Raw genomic sequence first — 15109 nt, forward strand, 5'->3', positions numbered from 1 at the left:
TATATTAGCAGACTGACACTTCAGGTAAGCCTTTGTCACTTTTAATTAAATTAGTTAATTAATTGATTTATTGTAGCACATGTGTATATTATATTATATTATATTATATTATATTATATGATATGATATGATATGATATGATATTATATTATATTATATTATATTATATTATATTATATCAAAAAAGCGATTTAAATAAGGGATATCCGCGCTTTCTGTCAAAAGCCCACCCTATTGGCTCATTCTGCTGGTTTCCGGCAAACAAGCTGGATTGTGATTGGTTTACTAAACCAGCTTTAGCATTTTAATTGGACAAGCGGCGCTCGGGATGGCCGCTCCTATTGGCGACTCCGACATCGGCGCTCGGCGCTGATTGGCTGAACTGACGGGTTGTAAGAGTCCGGCAAAGTGTCGAACTGAAGACTGAAGTGACGAGGAAGTACTTTTCAAAATGGAAATATAACAGATGAAAGTTGAACTTTCTCCAGCAGAGCGGAGGCAGCAGGTGAGCGGCTCCTCCGGCCGGCGGAAGGGGAGCGTGTGTGTTTACCAACAGCACCGCCCGCACGCATGGACGGTTACTTGTTAATCCGTGTGCGAGTAGGAGACAGTATGTATGAAAGCTGCCCCGCCGATGCGTCAGTGTGCTCCGTTACATTCAAACGCTGCTTCGTTTGCTATGAAACCTGTTCGGAGAAATATGTCAGTAAGACATATTGAACAGTGTGACAGGGAGAGGAGGAGGAGGAGGAGGAGGAGGAAGATGAGGAGGCGGCGGTCATCCCTCGCTCGGTGTCCTTTCAATTGTTAGCTAGTGTTGCACTTGACTTCACCGTGTTGCGTTCGCCGCTAATTTGATGTGAAAAATGCAACAGTGGGTCTCGGTTACATTCACAACAGTCCGAAGTAAACAGACCGACAGTGTTAACGGGCTTTGGTGTCGCTTCGGGTCCGTGTTTTACTGTAAAACTGCCGCCGTACCGTTCACCATCTCACTGTACGACATTACGGAAGCCACCAGTGGTCAAGCTAGGCGAATATGGGCACGTCAAGATCTGACGTCCGGTAAGAAAACAATATAAAAGCCCTGTTAATGGACGTGGCCGGGACGTTTTAGAGGAAATACGTGGTTTTAACATTCGTAAGAAACTACTCGAGCTCTTATTTTGTTTTTTCGCTCGTCAGTTTTTTTGCTTTACATCAAGCGCGATCGGACAATTTCCGGTCGCGTGCCGTGTGTTTCTGGCAGGTTTGACGGAGATACGGAAGCCGCGCGGTGGCTCGATGTCCATCCACTGTTGATCGATTAACATTGTTTTCCATCTGCACGCTGAGCTAATATTCATATGTAGTATGAGTGTGGTTGGTTTGTCCCCTTCTCTGCACTCTTTGGCTCACTACTGTTTAAAGACAGCTGCTGAGAGTGTTGTCATTCATCAGCAGCAGCACCCACACTGCAAAATTATCATAAGTAAATAAACAGATGTCAGTTTCAGCATGTTGAAGGCTCATGAAGTTGCTCTGTGTGCAGTAAAAGTACAACCTAAAACTAGGCAGCCACTATATTTCCACAGTGGGGATGTTTACGACGAATCGATTAATCGCAGTTAAGAATTTCAACGATTAAGAAATGTATGAACCAACAATCAAAGATTATTTACAATAGGTTCATTAATTGTTAACAAATATAGAGAAAATATATATGATGAAAATACAAATATGAAACTATACAAACTGATTATTATATTTTAACCATTCAGTGGCCTCAGCATGGGTTTGATTTTGTTGGGCTAGTTTTTCACAGTAGCTCCGCAATCGAAATGAAATCGCTATTAAATGTATAAAATGTTTTCCTTTTCCCAAATACTGCCACTGTGATATAAATTGCAACACGTGCATCAGCAACTTTTTTCAATTCAGGACATCAAAAATTATTTTAGTTTAAAAAATTTCATTCTAATCAGTCGTGCTTCTTTATTCTAAAAGACATTAGTTTTTCCGTGATAACAGCATTTGTACTAGTGAGATATACTGGTACTGACGATAACCGTGATATTAAATAGAATATTGATATTGTACATGTAATTGTTAGTTGACTCCCTAAGAAAAACAAAATTTAGACAAATAATCAAGCTAATAAAGACATCCTACTTTAAAATATTTGACACATGGTGGTGGTTGACACAAAAATCAATTAAGAGGAAAAAGCGTCTTTTTTTAACCTTGTTTCTGTGTATCTGTATGTTTTTCAGCCATGCCCGCCCAACCCCCTGTGAGGGAGCCGGAGGAGGAGATGGAGGCAGAAGGAGAGTCACAACTCCCTGAGGCCAACGGAGAGGTGGAGCAAACGAGAGAGAACGAAAGAGGAGGAGAGGAGACCATGGAGGACAGCACGGAGGAGAGGGACAGTGACTTGGATGAGAGTGAAGAGGAGGAAGAGGAGGAGGAGGAAGAAGAAGAGAGCTCAGGTAAAATCCAAGCACTCGGCTATATTGTTGCCTGACTTGGTCACAAGGAGAGATAAATATAATGTGTTTGACACGATGTTTTCTTTCTTCTGTGAAGAGATGGACGATGAGGACTGTGAGCGGAGGAGAGGAGAATGTCTAGACGAGATGTTGGATCTGGAAAAACAATTTCAGGAGCTAAAAGAGAAGTAAGTTGGAAGAGGAGGGGTGAAGAAAATATACAGAGTCCGTTTGCTGTGAATGAAGGATGGAATAAAAAAGAAGAAGCAGAGACTGACCTCAGCGTTTGGTTGCAGGTTGTTTCGGGAGCGGCTGAACCAGATGAAGGTGAAGCTGGACGAGGTGCTGACGGGGAAGGCTGGAGAATACAGAGAACCTCTGGCTGCACTACAGAACAGCATGCAGATACGAACACAAGTGGCTGGTAAGTAAAAGGAAGATGAATAGCTTGGATTTTAAAGAGCTTAAGCCCTTCTCTGATGGCATAACGCACTGCTTACCTTTGTGAACCAAGTAATGGCTTTGTGGCGCAACGTTAAACTAACTTTTCTCAGATTTGTCTGCATCTTTTTTGTCACATATTAAATAATTGATGTGTAAGATGAAATGCTTTTACTAACATGTCTAGAATGGTCAGCAGAGAGTAGCTGAAGAAATGGACATGTGTGCACATTGGCAACTCAGTTTTCTCAAGTCAATTGTGATGTGATACAACACCTGGTCACTAGGTGGGGCTGTTGCACAAGCATTAATCTCTCTGGAAGTGTGAAGGGAGTCAGGAAGACACAATCTAGAGGGTTTTCTTCCTGCACCTATAACAATGTCTTGTTGCATTGTTTCTTATTCTGCCAATTTATAATTTATTTGGCTGTGTTCAACGTGAAAAGTTGTGTGTTTGGCAGCTGAATGCAGATTCCCTGAAATAATTTTTAAAAAACTGAAATCCACTCCACTGTCTGTGTCCGTCTTGTTCCAAAAGTAACTAAAATCTAAAATATCCTCTGTCTTGAACGTCCTCTCTGTGTCTCCATCTTCAGGAGTGTACAGAGAGCTGTGTCTACAGGTGATCAAACACAAGCACGAGTGTGAACTACAAGGAGCAAGGCAGCACCTGGAGGTAACTCACACACATCCAGTATATACTTCACAAGGATACTCATACACTGTAGCCAGTGTTACTGAATAAAATGATGTGCGGTGTGTTACAGAGTGAGAGGACGCTGCTGTTCGACGCCATGAAGACGGAACTGCTGGAGAAGATCAGAAGACTGGAGGAGGACCGACAGAATATAGACCTCACCTCAGGTACAGCAGAAATGTCAATCCATGGATATTACTGTATGTTGTCATCATCGAGATGGTTTGTGTAATTATTGCTCTTGTTCCAGAGTGGAGCGATGAGATGAAGAGCAAGAAGTGTAAAAGAAAGAACGTGCTGGGTCGCTCGGAGAGGAAAAAGAAAGTGGCTCTGGTTTCAGGTAAAACTTGTTTATCTGTCATATTAGATCGGTGTGTTTTAGTTCTGCCCCGTGTCCTTTACTCTGACACAAACAGTATCTCAGAGTTTATTTGCGTCCTGCCAGGTTGGGACTGTAAGCTGCTAACAGACCGACAGATGATTTAAAACCTCTCCTTTTCTGCTTCACAGGACCGTTTATTGTCTACATGTTGAGAGACATCGACATTCTTGAAGACTGGACTGCTATCAAGAAGGTGAAAAAATACATAAATACGTTTCCTCCGCACTGCAAACACTCCAACAAACAAACCGGCCAAGTGTATTGTAGTTACAGATAAACTTTGCTAACTTGGTCTCTATGTGCTTCTCAGGCAAAAACAGCACTGTCACCACTAAAGAAGAAAGTTGAAAGTAAGTCAGCGCGTCCACCAGTCTCCATTCACATACAAACACCATACTGCTGTTTTCTCTAAGCCGTCCTCGTTTTGTCTTGCAGAGCGGTGATGATAGGAGCGTCGTATTGAAGACCAGCGGAAAATAAACCAAACTCGGCACACACTCACACATTCCCAGCTACTTCTAACAGTGACGGTTTTTTCCTCCTTTGACCGCAGCAACCAATCACCCTGCAGCTTGTTTGTTATCTATTGCTATTTAAAAGAAGTTCTTAATGATATGACGACCGTGTATTTATAGAATGATTTATAATTGGGATTAAAATTTTAATCTTTTGTGACACAAGGTTTTGCATCTTCCTTTCTCCTGTGATGTGTGTGTGTGTGTGTGTGTGTGTGTGTGTGTGTGTGTATAATCTAGGGTTTATGACTGTAAACTCACATGAAAGTTTTTGTAAAGAGGACAAATTTAGGTTACTAAAATCTTTTTAAAACGTCCTATATGATGATATTTTATTCAGGGAAACTGGAGAAAAAAGGATAGAGATTTCGAGAATTAACTCTAAATATATAAGAAGTTATTTCCAGGAACATTTACAGGAAATATGTTGTTTGAAATAACTAAATGTTTCGAGATCAGAAGCCCTTATTCTACATCACTTTATTACAGCAATAATAATATGATGTTACGTTGTCCTGCATTACTCGCCTTGAGTTTTGTGTTCAAAATTTCTGTTTCAACATTTTCAGCTCCTCTTTTATATACAGATAGATTTAAATTTTCAGCTATTTGTTTTCCTAAACTTCTAGTTGTTTCTTTTTTTTTTTTTTCAACATACTGAGCTATGATCACATTGTTAATAACCTCTTACAACCTGTAATTATACCAGTACAACATAACCATAGCCATAACATGAGCCTGTCCCTATGCACAGTGCTGAGACTGAGTCCTTGGCAGCTGCTTTGGTTTGATTCCAACCCTGAGCCCTCTTGCTACATGTCGTCCTCTCCTCCCCTTTTTCCTGTCTGATAATAAAGTCAAAAAACCCCCCTAAAAACATTGACCCACCTACCTCACGTGCGCAGCTTGTGGAAAAAAAGCTTCTAATAATAGTAATAATAAAAGGTAATAATGAGACAACAAGACTGCACTTGAACTGTGTTTATTTGACATTAAAAGTGGGTAAGAGGAGAGGTATGACATTTTTTTGTGCACAGTCACGTGTGTGTGTTTTATATAGCAGCAAAAGCAAAGAGGAACTAGACACAGTTGTCTATTGATACAGTTTTGTTTGCTCTCAGGCTTATGATTCATTGTTTTCTCCTTAAAACGTCTTCAGAAATGTAACACTTTCTACGCAGGTCATATCTAAAATGCACATTCATAAGACATTATAATGCATTTATAAGGCTTTATACAGGGTTTATAAAGGATTACAAGTGGTCGACATTATGTATTCTAACTTTCATAAGCATTTGAATCATTCAATCAACAAATCAAAAGTTTGATGAAGCCTTACGCATGCACTTTATCTTCTGAATGTGCTTCTCATGCATTATCGACATGACCAACCAGAAGTGTCATTTTCAGCAAGATGTCAGATTTTCTAACCTCAACAACATCCTGTCCTAAACTACACTCTGTCATATGTCCAGGTTGACTTTCAACAGTTCGTGACCCCTCTACACCCCCCTCTCCTTCCTCATCTCCCTCACAGCTGCTTGCTGAGCTTACGCGCCTGCCTCTCCCTGGCTTCGAAGGCCGCTTTGGTATCCATGAGCTCGTCCAGCTGCCGGCGGATGCGAGCCATGTCGAGCTGGGAGGCCTCGCACTGCTCCCTGAGGGCGGCCGACTCCACCCTCAGCTGCGTGGCGGCCATGGAGAGCTGCTCGCTGCGCTCGCGGCACTGCATCTGCATCCTCTTGGCGTCGTTGAGGAGGGACTCCACGCTCACCGCCACTGATTCGCACTGGTTCTCAGACATGTTCTGGGACAGGGATAGAGGGAGGGATGGAGGTCAGAGGTCAGAACAGAAACAGACTGTTGGTGCTGTTAGGAGGCTCTCTATGATTCAGTTTCGGGATTTGGGAAGGCCTGTTCTCTGTAGTTTTTGTCTGATTTGGCAATAAATGAAAGCTTTCCTGCCAAAAAATCAGATGAAGTGAATCAATAGCTCGCAGTCAGGAGTCCAGCACGGATCAACAGGTTTAAAACAGAACATTTGATCTGTGGAGAGTGAAGTAGCTTAAAGAGGCTTATCATGGCTTAGCTTCAGTCTACAGTGTCCACTGCTCTGCTCTGCTCTGTTTCTCTTCTATCCCTGTCGTACCATCAGACTCTAGCTATCATGTTTTTACTCTGTACTATTACTATTTTCTCTCAGTTATGCTTGTATCTTTTTGCAGCATATTTTTCTATCAGCAGCCCAAAATAACAGATAATAATAACAAATAGCACGTGATAATGTCTTACCATAGATTTCAGAGTCAATTTTATCTCGAGCCTTGTGGTCGTCTTCGGAGACTCAAGCTGACAGTCCTCAGTGTTCTCCAGAGTGCTCGGCCTCCTGAGTATTCCCTCACAGACCTCCTGTTTATAAGTAAGTAAAAGCAGACGGTAACTCAGGTGCACATTCAAGTGTAGGTGTGGAAGGTGGAGGTGGCTGTCAGAAGTGGACTCGCAACTTTTTCCTTCAAAGTAGCAGTGTGTCTTCCTTGTATCCTTTTATTTCTCTCCGTTCTCCGTCCCCATCCGTCTCCCTCCTTCCAGTCCCGTCTGACCTCACTTTCTCTTTCTCTACCTCAGGGATCAGCCGAGGTCAGCTGATCCACCGAGATTAGACAGGTAAGTTAAGAGAAATGTTGTAATCGCAGGCTCATTCTGTCTATTTTCATCTGTGAGGCGACTGCTGGGTTCATTCCGGCCCGTACAGTCCACCATGAATCTATAGCTCTGTTTATGTATCTGTAAAATGTCTATTTTGAGGCCATAATATGCTTCTATGTGATATTTAACATAAGAACTGCTTATTTACAGTAAATAAATAATGAAAATAAGATGAAAATAAAAGATTCATAGCCATCCAGCCAGTTTGGACCGTCCGTCAATGGCCACCCTTTTTGGGGGCCCCTTCTGTGTAATGAGTAATGTTATTGTTATAAACAATGATGACTATGCATGTATTATTATAGTATTATTATATATGACATAATTAGAGTCCTGATCTGTTTTAAGTTTTCAACTTTTTCACTAACCTTTGCTTTTTGGTGAGATATTGGATCATTTGAACATTTGCTGAAGTGAAACCATGTGTGACGTTTTGAGGGAAAAAACACTATTGGTGCTAAAGGTGACTTTCTTGACTTGGAAAATTATCTTTTTAATTCACAAACATCATATTTTTTATATTCATGGCACAATTCAAACAGCTCAACTCAAACAGGATATCGTATCTCTGGTACAAGTGAGTCTTTACCTGTCATCAAGCAGCAGAGGGAGACACAGTCCAACATACCTAATGCAATGTCTCCATCCCCTCTGAGATACAACATACAGCAGTAAACACATCAGGGTCGTTGTGTTTCAACTCTTTGGTTTATTGGTTTAAAAAAGTAGCACATGTGTAGAAGCATCACTGCAAACCAGATGTTGATATACTGACATACAGCCTCTTCAGGTACATGAACTCCTGAGGTGCAACATAACAAACACAGGACCAGATTGAAGTGTTTAAAAAGCACCTGTGAGTGAACTCGGACTGGATGCTAGATGTAGAAGTTAGGGTGGGAGCACACAGGTCATACCTAAAAGTTATAATCCATTTGAATTATTTTAAACATAATGAGATGTAATGTTATACCTCTTGTTTCAACCAAGTGTTTCTTTAAACTTTGGCTCTGTTCACATATTGAGTCTGAATTACCAAAGATTAAATGACAAAGCACCAGAAGACAAGAAGAAACAATGTCGAATGAAATAATTAATCATAAATAAAGAATAAAGACAACTTACAGGCATGAAACTAGTGGGTACAAAATAAGACTCACGATAAAAACTTTTCAAAGGGTTAAAAAAACGTGACTTTTGAGGACCGTATATTTAATAATTTGTAACATGAGTGAAAATGTGTTTCTAGATAGAAAACCTGCCAGTCACATCAAAAAATATAAAATTTGAACACACTCATGAAATAAAAAAAAAGAATGCCTGAAATAAACATTTTCCTACTCGTTGGTTATGTAAACAAAATCTAAGACAGACACTTACTGAATGAACAAACACACATTTCTGTGTGATCCAGTAGTCAGACGTTTATAACAGCTTTGGCAAGTGAGTCAATGTGGGAAATGGGTAAATATGACATTAACAGTTCAATGTTTGGAAAAAGTGCTGCTGGATATTTACTGATAACTCTTTAACTGATAACTGCACAAACATGACGAGGTGGCCGAGTGGTTAAGGCGATGGACTGCTAATCCATTGTGCTCTGCACGCGTGGGTTCGAATCCCATCCTCGTCGGGGCTCAGTCTTTATATTGTGAGCAAACAAAGTTAATCACCATGTCATTAATTATCCAAATATGTGTTTGTATTCACTGGAATGTATCTACCCTTTTCCCACATTACCATGTTGAGCTAAACAATGTGTTTTTGTAAGTCTTCTGTGGCACCTGTCCTCACTGTGGCCGTGCGGGACGGTTGAAAAAGGGCTCCGTCTCTGCAGCTGTAACTCCCGGATCGCCGAAAAGCCCTCCGGCCGGCCCGCCGAACCCTCCCGCGATCAACTTCGCCCCGGTACTCTGACGCCTCTGAACGATCACCAGAACCCCGATGATGAGCCAGAAGAAGAAGTTGACCCACACTGCCGTCTGAGGGGGAGTCAGGGAGGAGACGACACATGAATGACACATTCTCTACTCATGACTGAATGATATTTTAAAGCAGCATTTGCTATATAAATGAGCTCTTTGAGGCATTAATGATTCCTTATAGGTATTTCAAGAAATTCTTTGCGTCTTTTTTCCTGCAAATGTTCAGAAAATGTTCCAATTATTAAAGGATAAGTTCACCCAAAAACGTCAGCATAATGCAAAGTTATGGGAACTGATTATGTTACCAATGTGATTCTAGGCATATAGGGAAAAACTAAATGAAGCCTACTGACCTCAGCTTTGTATAGACTGTTGTAGAACCTTCCTCCTTTAAGTGGGGTGAGCCATTGTTTCGTCTGGGCGTCCTCACATCTTGAGAGACAGAAAGAGATGTTGCATGTTGGAAAGTTGACGGAAGCAGATAATCAAGCAAACAGGAGATTATTCAGCTGCCAAACGTCTTTCAAAAATATTTAACACATCCGCTGTGATCCAAAGGTTATACAGCAGGTAATCCACTATGAATAAAGTTGCAGTTGCAGCAGATGATTTTACGACAAGCCGCAGTTTATCAATAAAAAATCAAGATTAGTGTATCATAAAACAAACAATCACAAGCTAACACGACACAACATTTTACTGGTCTTTCCTCCTTATCTGGGTGTTGATCTTTGAGAACAGAAGTATCTAGGTTGAGTAACATTGTGGTTGCTGGTAACACTTTTGCAACACGATTACATGCGCAAAAATAACTGACATGTATCTCCTGTCATATGCCAAGGAAAAAGAGAAATGAACTTTCTTTTTTTAAACAAAACAGCTGAAGAGGTTAAGTATTTTTAACAGTGACACATTAGGCTGTGAAGAAGCGGACACAAAGTGAAACTCACTTGGTTTCAAATGTTGTTTTTAGTTTCTCTTATGACTTGTTTCTGCATGCCCGTGTCCATGACTGCATTGTGTGGACGTGTATTACTTACGTCTACCTTATGGGAACAAAACGCTCCCACATTGTAAATCATTAAATTTAAGGGTGAGGTTTAGGGTAAGTGTCCAGGAAATGAATTTAAGTCTAATAAAGTTCCCAAAAGTGATGGGAACACAGGTGTGTGTTTGTGTGTGTTCCACCTGGTGATGTTGGGAACACTCTGCATGACCGAGTTGCAAAGCGAGTCGCGTCCGATCTTCAACATGCAGCCCGCGATGAGCAGGAAGAACAGGAAGGCACCGCACACAGCCACGATCAGGTTCATCCACATGCGCTCCCTGTGGAGAACAGAACAAACAGAAAGGGTGTGAAAACTTTTTTTTTGAAGCCATGGAAACAAGAACTAGAAGAATACAGTGTTATTTCAACCTGAACAAATGAGGAAATGATGTCAAACTACTGTATATAACATATAACTATGCTACCATGCCATGACCTATGTCCTCTTTTTGATCAGCCTTTCTACTCCAGTTCTTCTTTTCCCCCTCCTCACCAGCTCTGCAGCCTGTGCCGTTAAACCAACCTCAGGGAGATCATTCACTTTTTTTTATTCCGGCAGTAAAACCTAATGATACTATCACGCCAACCCTTCAAAAAGGAACTTTAGATTAGCCCGGGTTGAGAGTCCCTTGATGCTGTTTCATGGTGTCATGCTAACAAAATTACAATTATGGAGAAGAGATGGACAACATACATTTTAAAAAGCATTAAAAAGAACTTTACTTTTTACAACTGTTCACAATCCACAAAGATTGAGACATGTGTTTGTAATAAAATCCTTCGAACAAGCATGCATGCGATGGGTAAGATTGGTGGGAAAGTACTTTATGGGATGTTGGTATCAGCTTTAACACAACACATTGATTAAGCCAAATTTTAAACTTTGATAAGATTAGATATTCCTGTGTGTGATCAATTAAGTTTAGCTTATATTTTCAATCCAAAAGTCAACCTTCAAACATTGAGATCTGTTAACGCCTAGTATCTTGGTTCGCGACCCCTAGTGGGTCCTCAGAATGAATGCAGGGTGAGCCCCCAATTACTGTTTAATAATGTTTTGAAAGATTTTACTTTTCAAGATTTATTTGTAAAAAAACTTAGACAACACTTATGATAGTCTGTCCATGATTTGTTGCGCAGTCATGTGAACCAGCTAACCTAATGGCGATTATTGAAACACATTGGCCAGTTATCTGTTATCATCCAAAGTGTATGGACATTCTTGTGAGCTACAATGGATTGTTTTGTAACGTATCAAGCAAGACTCTCCGACAGAAACTCCACCTCAGAAACCACTGGAAAAACTGCAGAGGGTGAGGCTAACGTGCCTCACATTAGCCATGCTACAACTGCTGCCAAACTTTTTTAATACATGGCACTGTAGTCCGCCCTACATGTTACTATAGGCCAGGTTCAATGCGAAACAGAATCTTATACAATATATGTAGTGGGGGTTCCCTGCTCTGTCGAGTTGTCTACATGATATCTACATTTGTGTCCACATGGCTGACAAATAGTTAAGTTCAAGAATAAGATGTTACAAACCTATAAAGTAAGAACAGGCCTGTGTCAGAAGCACATTCTGCATAAATAAATCATAATATAATTTGTACATGAACACAGCACAGTTTAATTTGGGTTTGGAAGCCAGGAGCTGCTGTTGCTGCCAGTTATAGTCAAACTGTTTACAGCCCATTTGAAACAATAGACAATAAAAGGAAGACTTCAAGGATTCAGACGGAGCGAGCAGCAAAAGAGACAGTAAGACTGAAGAACTCAGAAGACATGTTTGATTTAACATATCACTGAAAGCCAGTGGTTTGTGGTGACACACACACACACACACACACACACACAGCTGCCGTTACCTTCTAATTTCCCCGTCAATGCAGAAAGTGTACAGCCAGTAGAGAGACAGTGAGAAACACACCACTGCCACCATGACTGATATGGCCGACACGAAATAACACAGAGACGAGGAGCTGGATGACTGGACCCCGATGAGGTTCGTTGTTGCATTGTAGCTGATGAGTCCATACAGCATGCACCGTCCTCCAAAATTACCCTGAGAGGAAGGAGAGATCTGGTACATTATTTTGTATTTTTAATTGTTTAACTTTTGTTATTTTGTTTTATTTTATTTTTAACTTTTATGACATTGTTTCATTAAAAGGTGCACTGTGTAGTTTTGGGGGAAAACATTTGAATCAGATGAGAAAGATCTTAAATCAACAAACTCTTCATTTTCATGACTGAATAAACAAACTGACCTTAAAGGACAACACAGTTTAATACTGTTTTACTTATGTTTATATTCGGCGGACCCTGCCACCTTTCTACCTTAGTGTTCCTAGTGTTCTGCGTTCTGAGAATTCAAGCTCCCTGATAAACATTTTTAAAGATAAGGCAGTACCTTTGCTGCGTATCCATTAGCAGTCTTACACAAATAGCACTCAACTATCACATCCGAACATTTTCAATGCCGCTCTCGTCAAACATCAAATACGACTTTCGTTTCCTAGAAATGCACTGTAGTTGTTGCCTTGAGCACGGGCTTCTCCGAAGTACCTTTTTTGTTCAGTGTGCCTCACAGCTTTTACATTTTAGATACATCTGTGTTTCCATGGCTGCAACGTTGCTTTCCTCTTATAATGTTTGAACCGACAACACAAGGCCGTCATATTTGAATTCATTCAAATTTTTGTATCCAAAATCTCAGAATAAAACACAAGGACCAATCGTAATTGATGTTATAGAATACGTTGGAACTGATTTGTTGATTTTAAAGATGCACGATGAAGAATTTGGGGAAGGTATTTTAATCAGAAGAGAAAGATCTTCATTGACTTTAATGCCTGAACTAAATAAACAAACTTTCTTTGTTTTCATGACTGAATAAACAAACTGACCTTAAAAGGACAACACAGCTTCATTCTGTTTTGCTTTGTTTATATGTGGCGGACCCTGCCACCTTTCTAGCTTTAAACAGTGCTCTGGGGACCTAATTCTCCTCTGAGAACAGCTCGTTTATTCAGATATGGAAAAGGTTTTTATTATAAACTCATTAACATTGTGAATATTAAAATCCAGAGTTTGAAAACCACATAGAGCCCCTTTAACTTTTCCTTCTGTTGAATTGTACAAAACAAGTTACTGAGAAGACACACACTGACACACACACACACACACACACACACACACACACACACACACACACACACACACACATTAACTGAGGCATCTGACTTTTATAAAGGAGCAGAGAGAATAATCAGGCACGAGGACCATGTGGTCACATGATGAGAACACAGAATCTGGACACATGACTGAGTTATTACTGCTCACACATATACCTTCTTACATCTTCTGATTAATTAAGAATATGAAATTAGGTTACAAGGAGTGAAAGCCTCAAAATTAATGGGTTTTTTCCCACAGTTTCTTCAGCTGATGGTGTAGAATGAGTGCAGCTAATTAAATGAGCATGAGATGCTAACAGTGAAGGTGTTTGAGTGGTAGATTCACGATGGTGGGACACAAAAGTGTTAAAGAAAAGTTAGAGTTACAACACAGCTGACAGGAAATCAGAAGAAAGTGGGAGCGCGTGTCTTTCTTTAGCTACTCGCGCACCTTCTTCTTCTTCTTCTTCGTCTCTCTTTTTTTTTTTTTACTGATACGTAGCATCTAGAAAACACGCTAATGTACAAAAACAATTATTTGTTGCGTACGAAAGCCAGAAAAATGAGTTTTGACAGAAAACGTAGCCTGATAATGCTCATTTTAAGACGTGAATTAACTGGAAGGGAGGCTAACTCAAGAATAAAACACGAACAAGTGCTAAAAAACACAACATTTAAAATGCGTTTTCGCTACTACTTCTTCTTCTTCTTCTTCTTCTTTGGTCAACTTTTAACTTTCTAGCGCACACGAGCGCACTGAAAACAAGTGAGTCTACCCGGAAGAGGACAGAAATAAAAAAAGATGAAAGTGTGACACGATGTTTTGCTCATTTCTGAGTTAAATCACCTGGACTATGGTGACGGACGCGGCGGTGACAATCCCACAGACGAAACAGCTGGCGTACAGACACAACTCCAGCAGCAGCAGCCCCGTTAACGCCATCGTCCAGCGGCCCGGCTCCTGTCTGGGGAGAGAGCGGCGGGAAGCCGGCCACAACAACACACACGGCTTCCGGTGAGGTGTTTCAAAATAAAATCAGCATTAGTGGCACGGCTGGCCGGTAAGCTGAAAATAATGAGCATTAATGAAGAGTGAATGCGTTTTGATGACAGGGAAGACCAGTGTTAAGTACACCTGGATGCATTTATTAAAACCTCTGATTAAATCTGCATTGTAAGATAGATAATAGGCCGCCAGAAAGATTTGATCTCAAATAAATGTGATTAATTAATTAAAAATGAAACCATTGATATCATTCAATAAACTGTCAATAAAGCCACATAAAACCAGTGTAATCCCCGCAACTCACCTGCCTCTTCTTTATAGTATGCAACAAATGCCACGCTTTAATTTTGAAGGTAAAAGTCGTTGATTTCCGGCGTTATTTTGCCTCTCTTTGCTCGGCCTCACTCAGCTCTCACTCGTACTCCAGCTGCCCGAAGTGAAATCCTCCTGCCTCTGACATCCCCTCCTGTCTTTAGCTTCAATCCTGCTCCTCTCGAGCGCCAAAAGTAACGCACATCGTTTATAAATGTGTAGAAAATCGTTTATTTGTCACACTGATGGGTGTGTGAACTTCAACACTGGCTGCCATACAGACTGATTTTCTTCGGGTCAGAGGAATTGATGACCCAGAGAGATAAAAGAAGAGCTGTGGGAAGAGGAGAGAAGATGAATGGATGGATGATTTATTAGTTTTTTAAATTTATTTATGTAGCCTAAGAAGTGTAGATAGTTGATGCTCATC

The 15109-nt window shown here is 40.6% G+C and overlaps 2 protein-coding genes and 1 non-coding gene across 5 annotated transcripts; 2 read left to right on the forward strand and 1 right to left on the reverse strand.

Annotated features, from left to right (window-relative positions):
- Nucleotides 1-395: 395 nt before the first annotated feature.
- Nucleotides 396-4668, forward strand: brms1 (BRMS1 transcriptional repressor and anoikis regulator). 3 transcript variants are annotated; one of them, XM_073475144.1, is made up of 10 exons: nucleotides 396-505; nucleotides 2253-2468; nucleotides 2566-2656; nucleotides 2765-2892; nucleotides 3506-3585; nucleotides 3677-3773; nucleotides 3857-3946; nucleotides 4117-4181; nucleotides 4299-4338; nucleotides 4424-4668. In XM_073475144.1, exons 2-10 carry the CDS (start codon nucleotides 2255-2257, stop codon nucleotides 4429-4431), a joined length of 813 nt encoding a protein of 270 aa, XP_073331245.1. In that variant the 5' UTR covers nucleotides 396-505; nucleotides 2253-2254; the 3' UTR covers nucleotides 4432-4668. The 3 variants fall into 3 exon arrangements, with proteins under 3 accessions (XP_073331245.1, XP_073331244.1, XP_073331243.1); XM_073475143.1 differs by lacking the exon at nucleotides 396-505 and adding an exon at nucleotides 533-592; XM_073475142.1 differs by lacking the exon at nucleotides 396-505 and adding an exon at nucleotides 829-1065.
- A 3230-nt stretch (nucleotides 4669-7898) lies between these two features.
- Nucleotides 7899-14332, reverse strand: tmem179ba (transmembrane protein 179Ba). Its single transcript, XM_073475094.1, has 5 exons — nucleotides 14209-14332; nucleotides 12051-12247; nucleotides 10323-10460; nucleotides 9488-9566; nucleotides 7899-9191 (listed from the first exon to the last, which is right to left on the reverse strand). Exons 1-5 carry the CDS (start codon nucleotides 14302-14304, stop codon nucleotides 9000-9002), a joined length of 702 nt encoding a protein of 233 aa, XP_073331195.1. The 5' UTR covers nucleotides 14305-14332; the 3' UTR covers nucleotides 7899-8999.
- Nucleotides 8761-8842, forward strand: trnas-gcu (transfer RNA serine (anticodon GCU)). The gene has a single exon. It is a non-coding gene; the product is annotated as a tRNA-Ser (tRNA).
- Nucleotides 14333-15109: the final 777 nt, after the last annotated feature.

Source organism: Pagrus major, chromosome 10, assembly GCF_040436345.1.
Source record: "Pagrus major chromosome 10, Pma_NU_1.0".
Lineage (NCBI taxonomy): Eukaryota > Metazoa > Chordata > Actinopteri > Spariformes > Sparidae > Pagrus > Pagrus major.

Excerpts from the sequence above, each read along its gene's own strand:
- tmem179ba (XM_073475094.1), bottom strand. The coding sequence starts at position 14,304 with ATGGCGTTAACGGGGCTGCTGCTGCTGGAGTTGTGTCTGTACGCCAGC. Across the intron at positions 12,248-14,208 it reads CGTCCGTCACCATAGTCCAG|GGTAATTTTGGAGGACGGTG; the intron begins GTGATTTAACTC and ends CCTTCCTCTCAG. Across the intron at positions 9,192-9,487 it reads ACAGTCTATACAAAGCTGAG|ACGGCAGTGTGGGTCAACTT; the intron begins GTCAGTAGGCTT and ends ACTCCCCCTCAG.
- brms1 (XM_073475142.1), top strand. The coding sequence starts at position 867 with ATGCAACAGTGGGTCTCGGTTACATTCACAACAGTCCGAAGTAAACAG. Across the intron at positions 1,066-2,252 it reads ACGTCAAGATCTGACGTCCG|CCATGCCCGCCCAACCCCCT; the intron begins GTAAGAAAACAA and ends TATGTTTTTCAG. Across the intron at positions 3,947-4,116 it reads GAAAGTGGCTCTGGTTTCAG|GACCGTTTATTGTCTACATG; the intron begins GTAAAACTTGTT and ends TCTGCTTCACAG.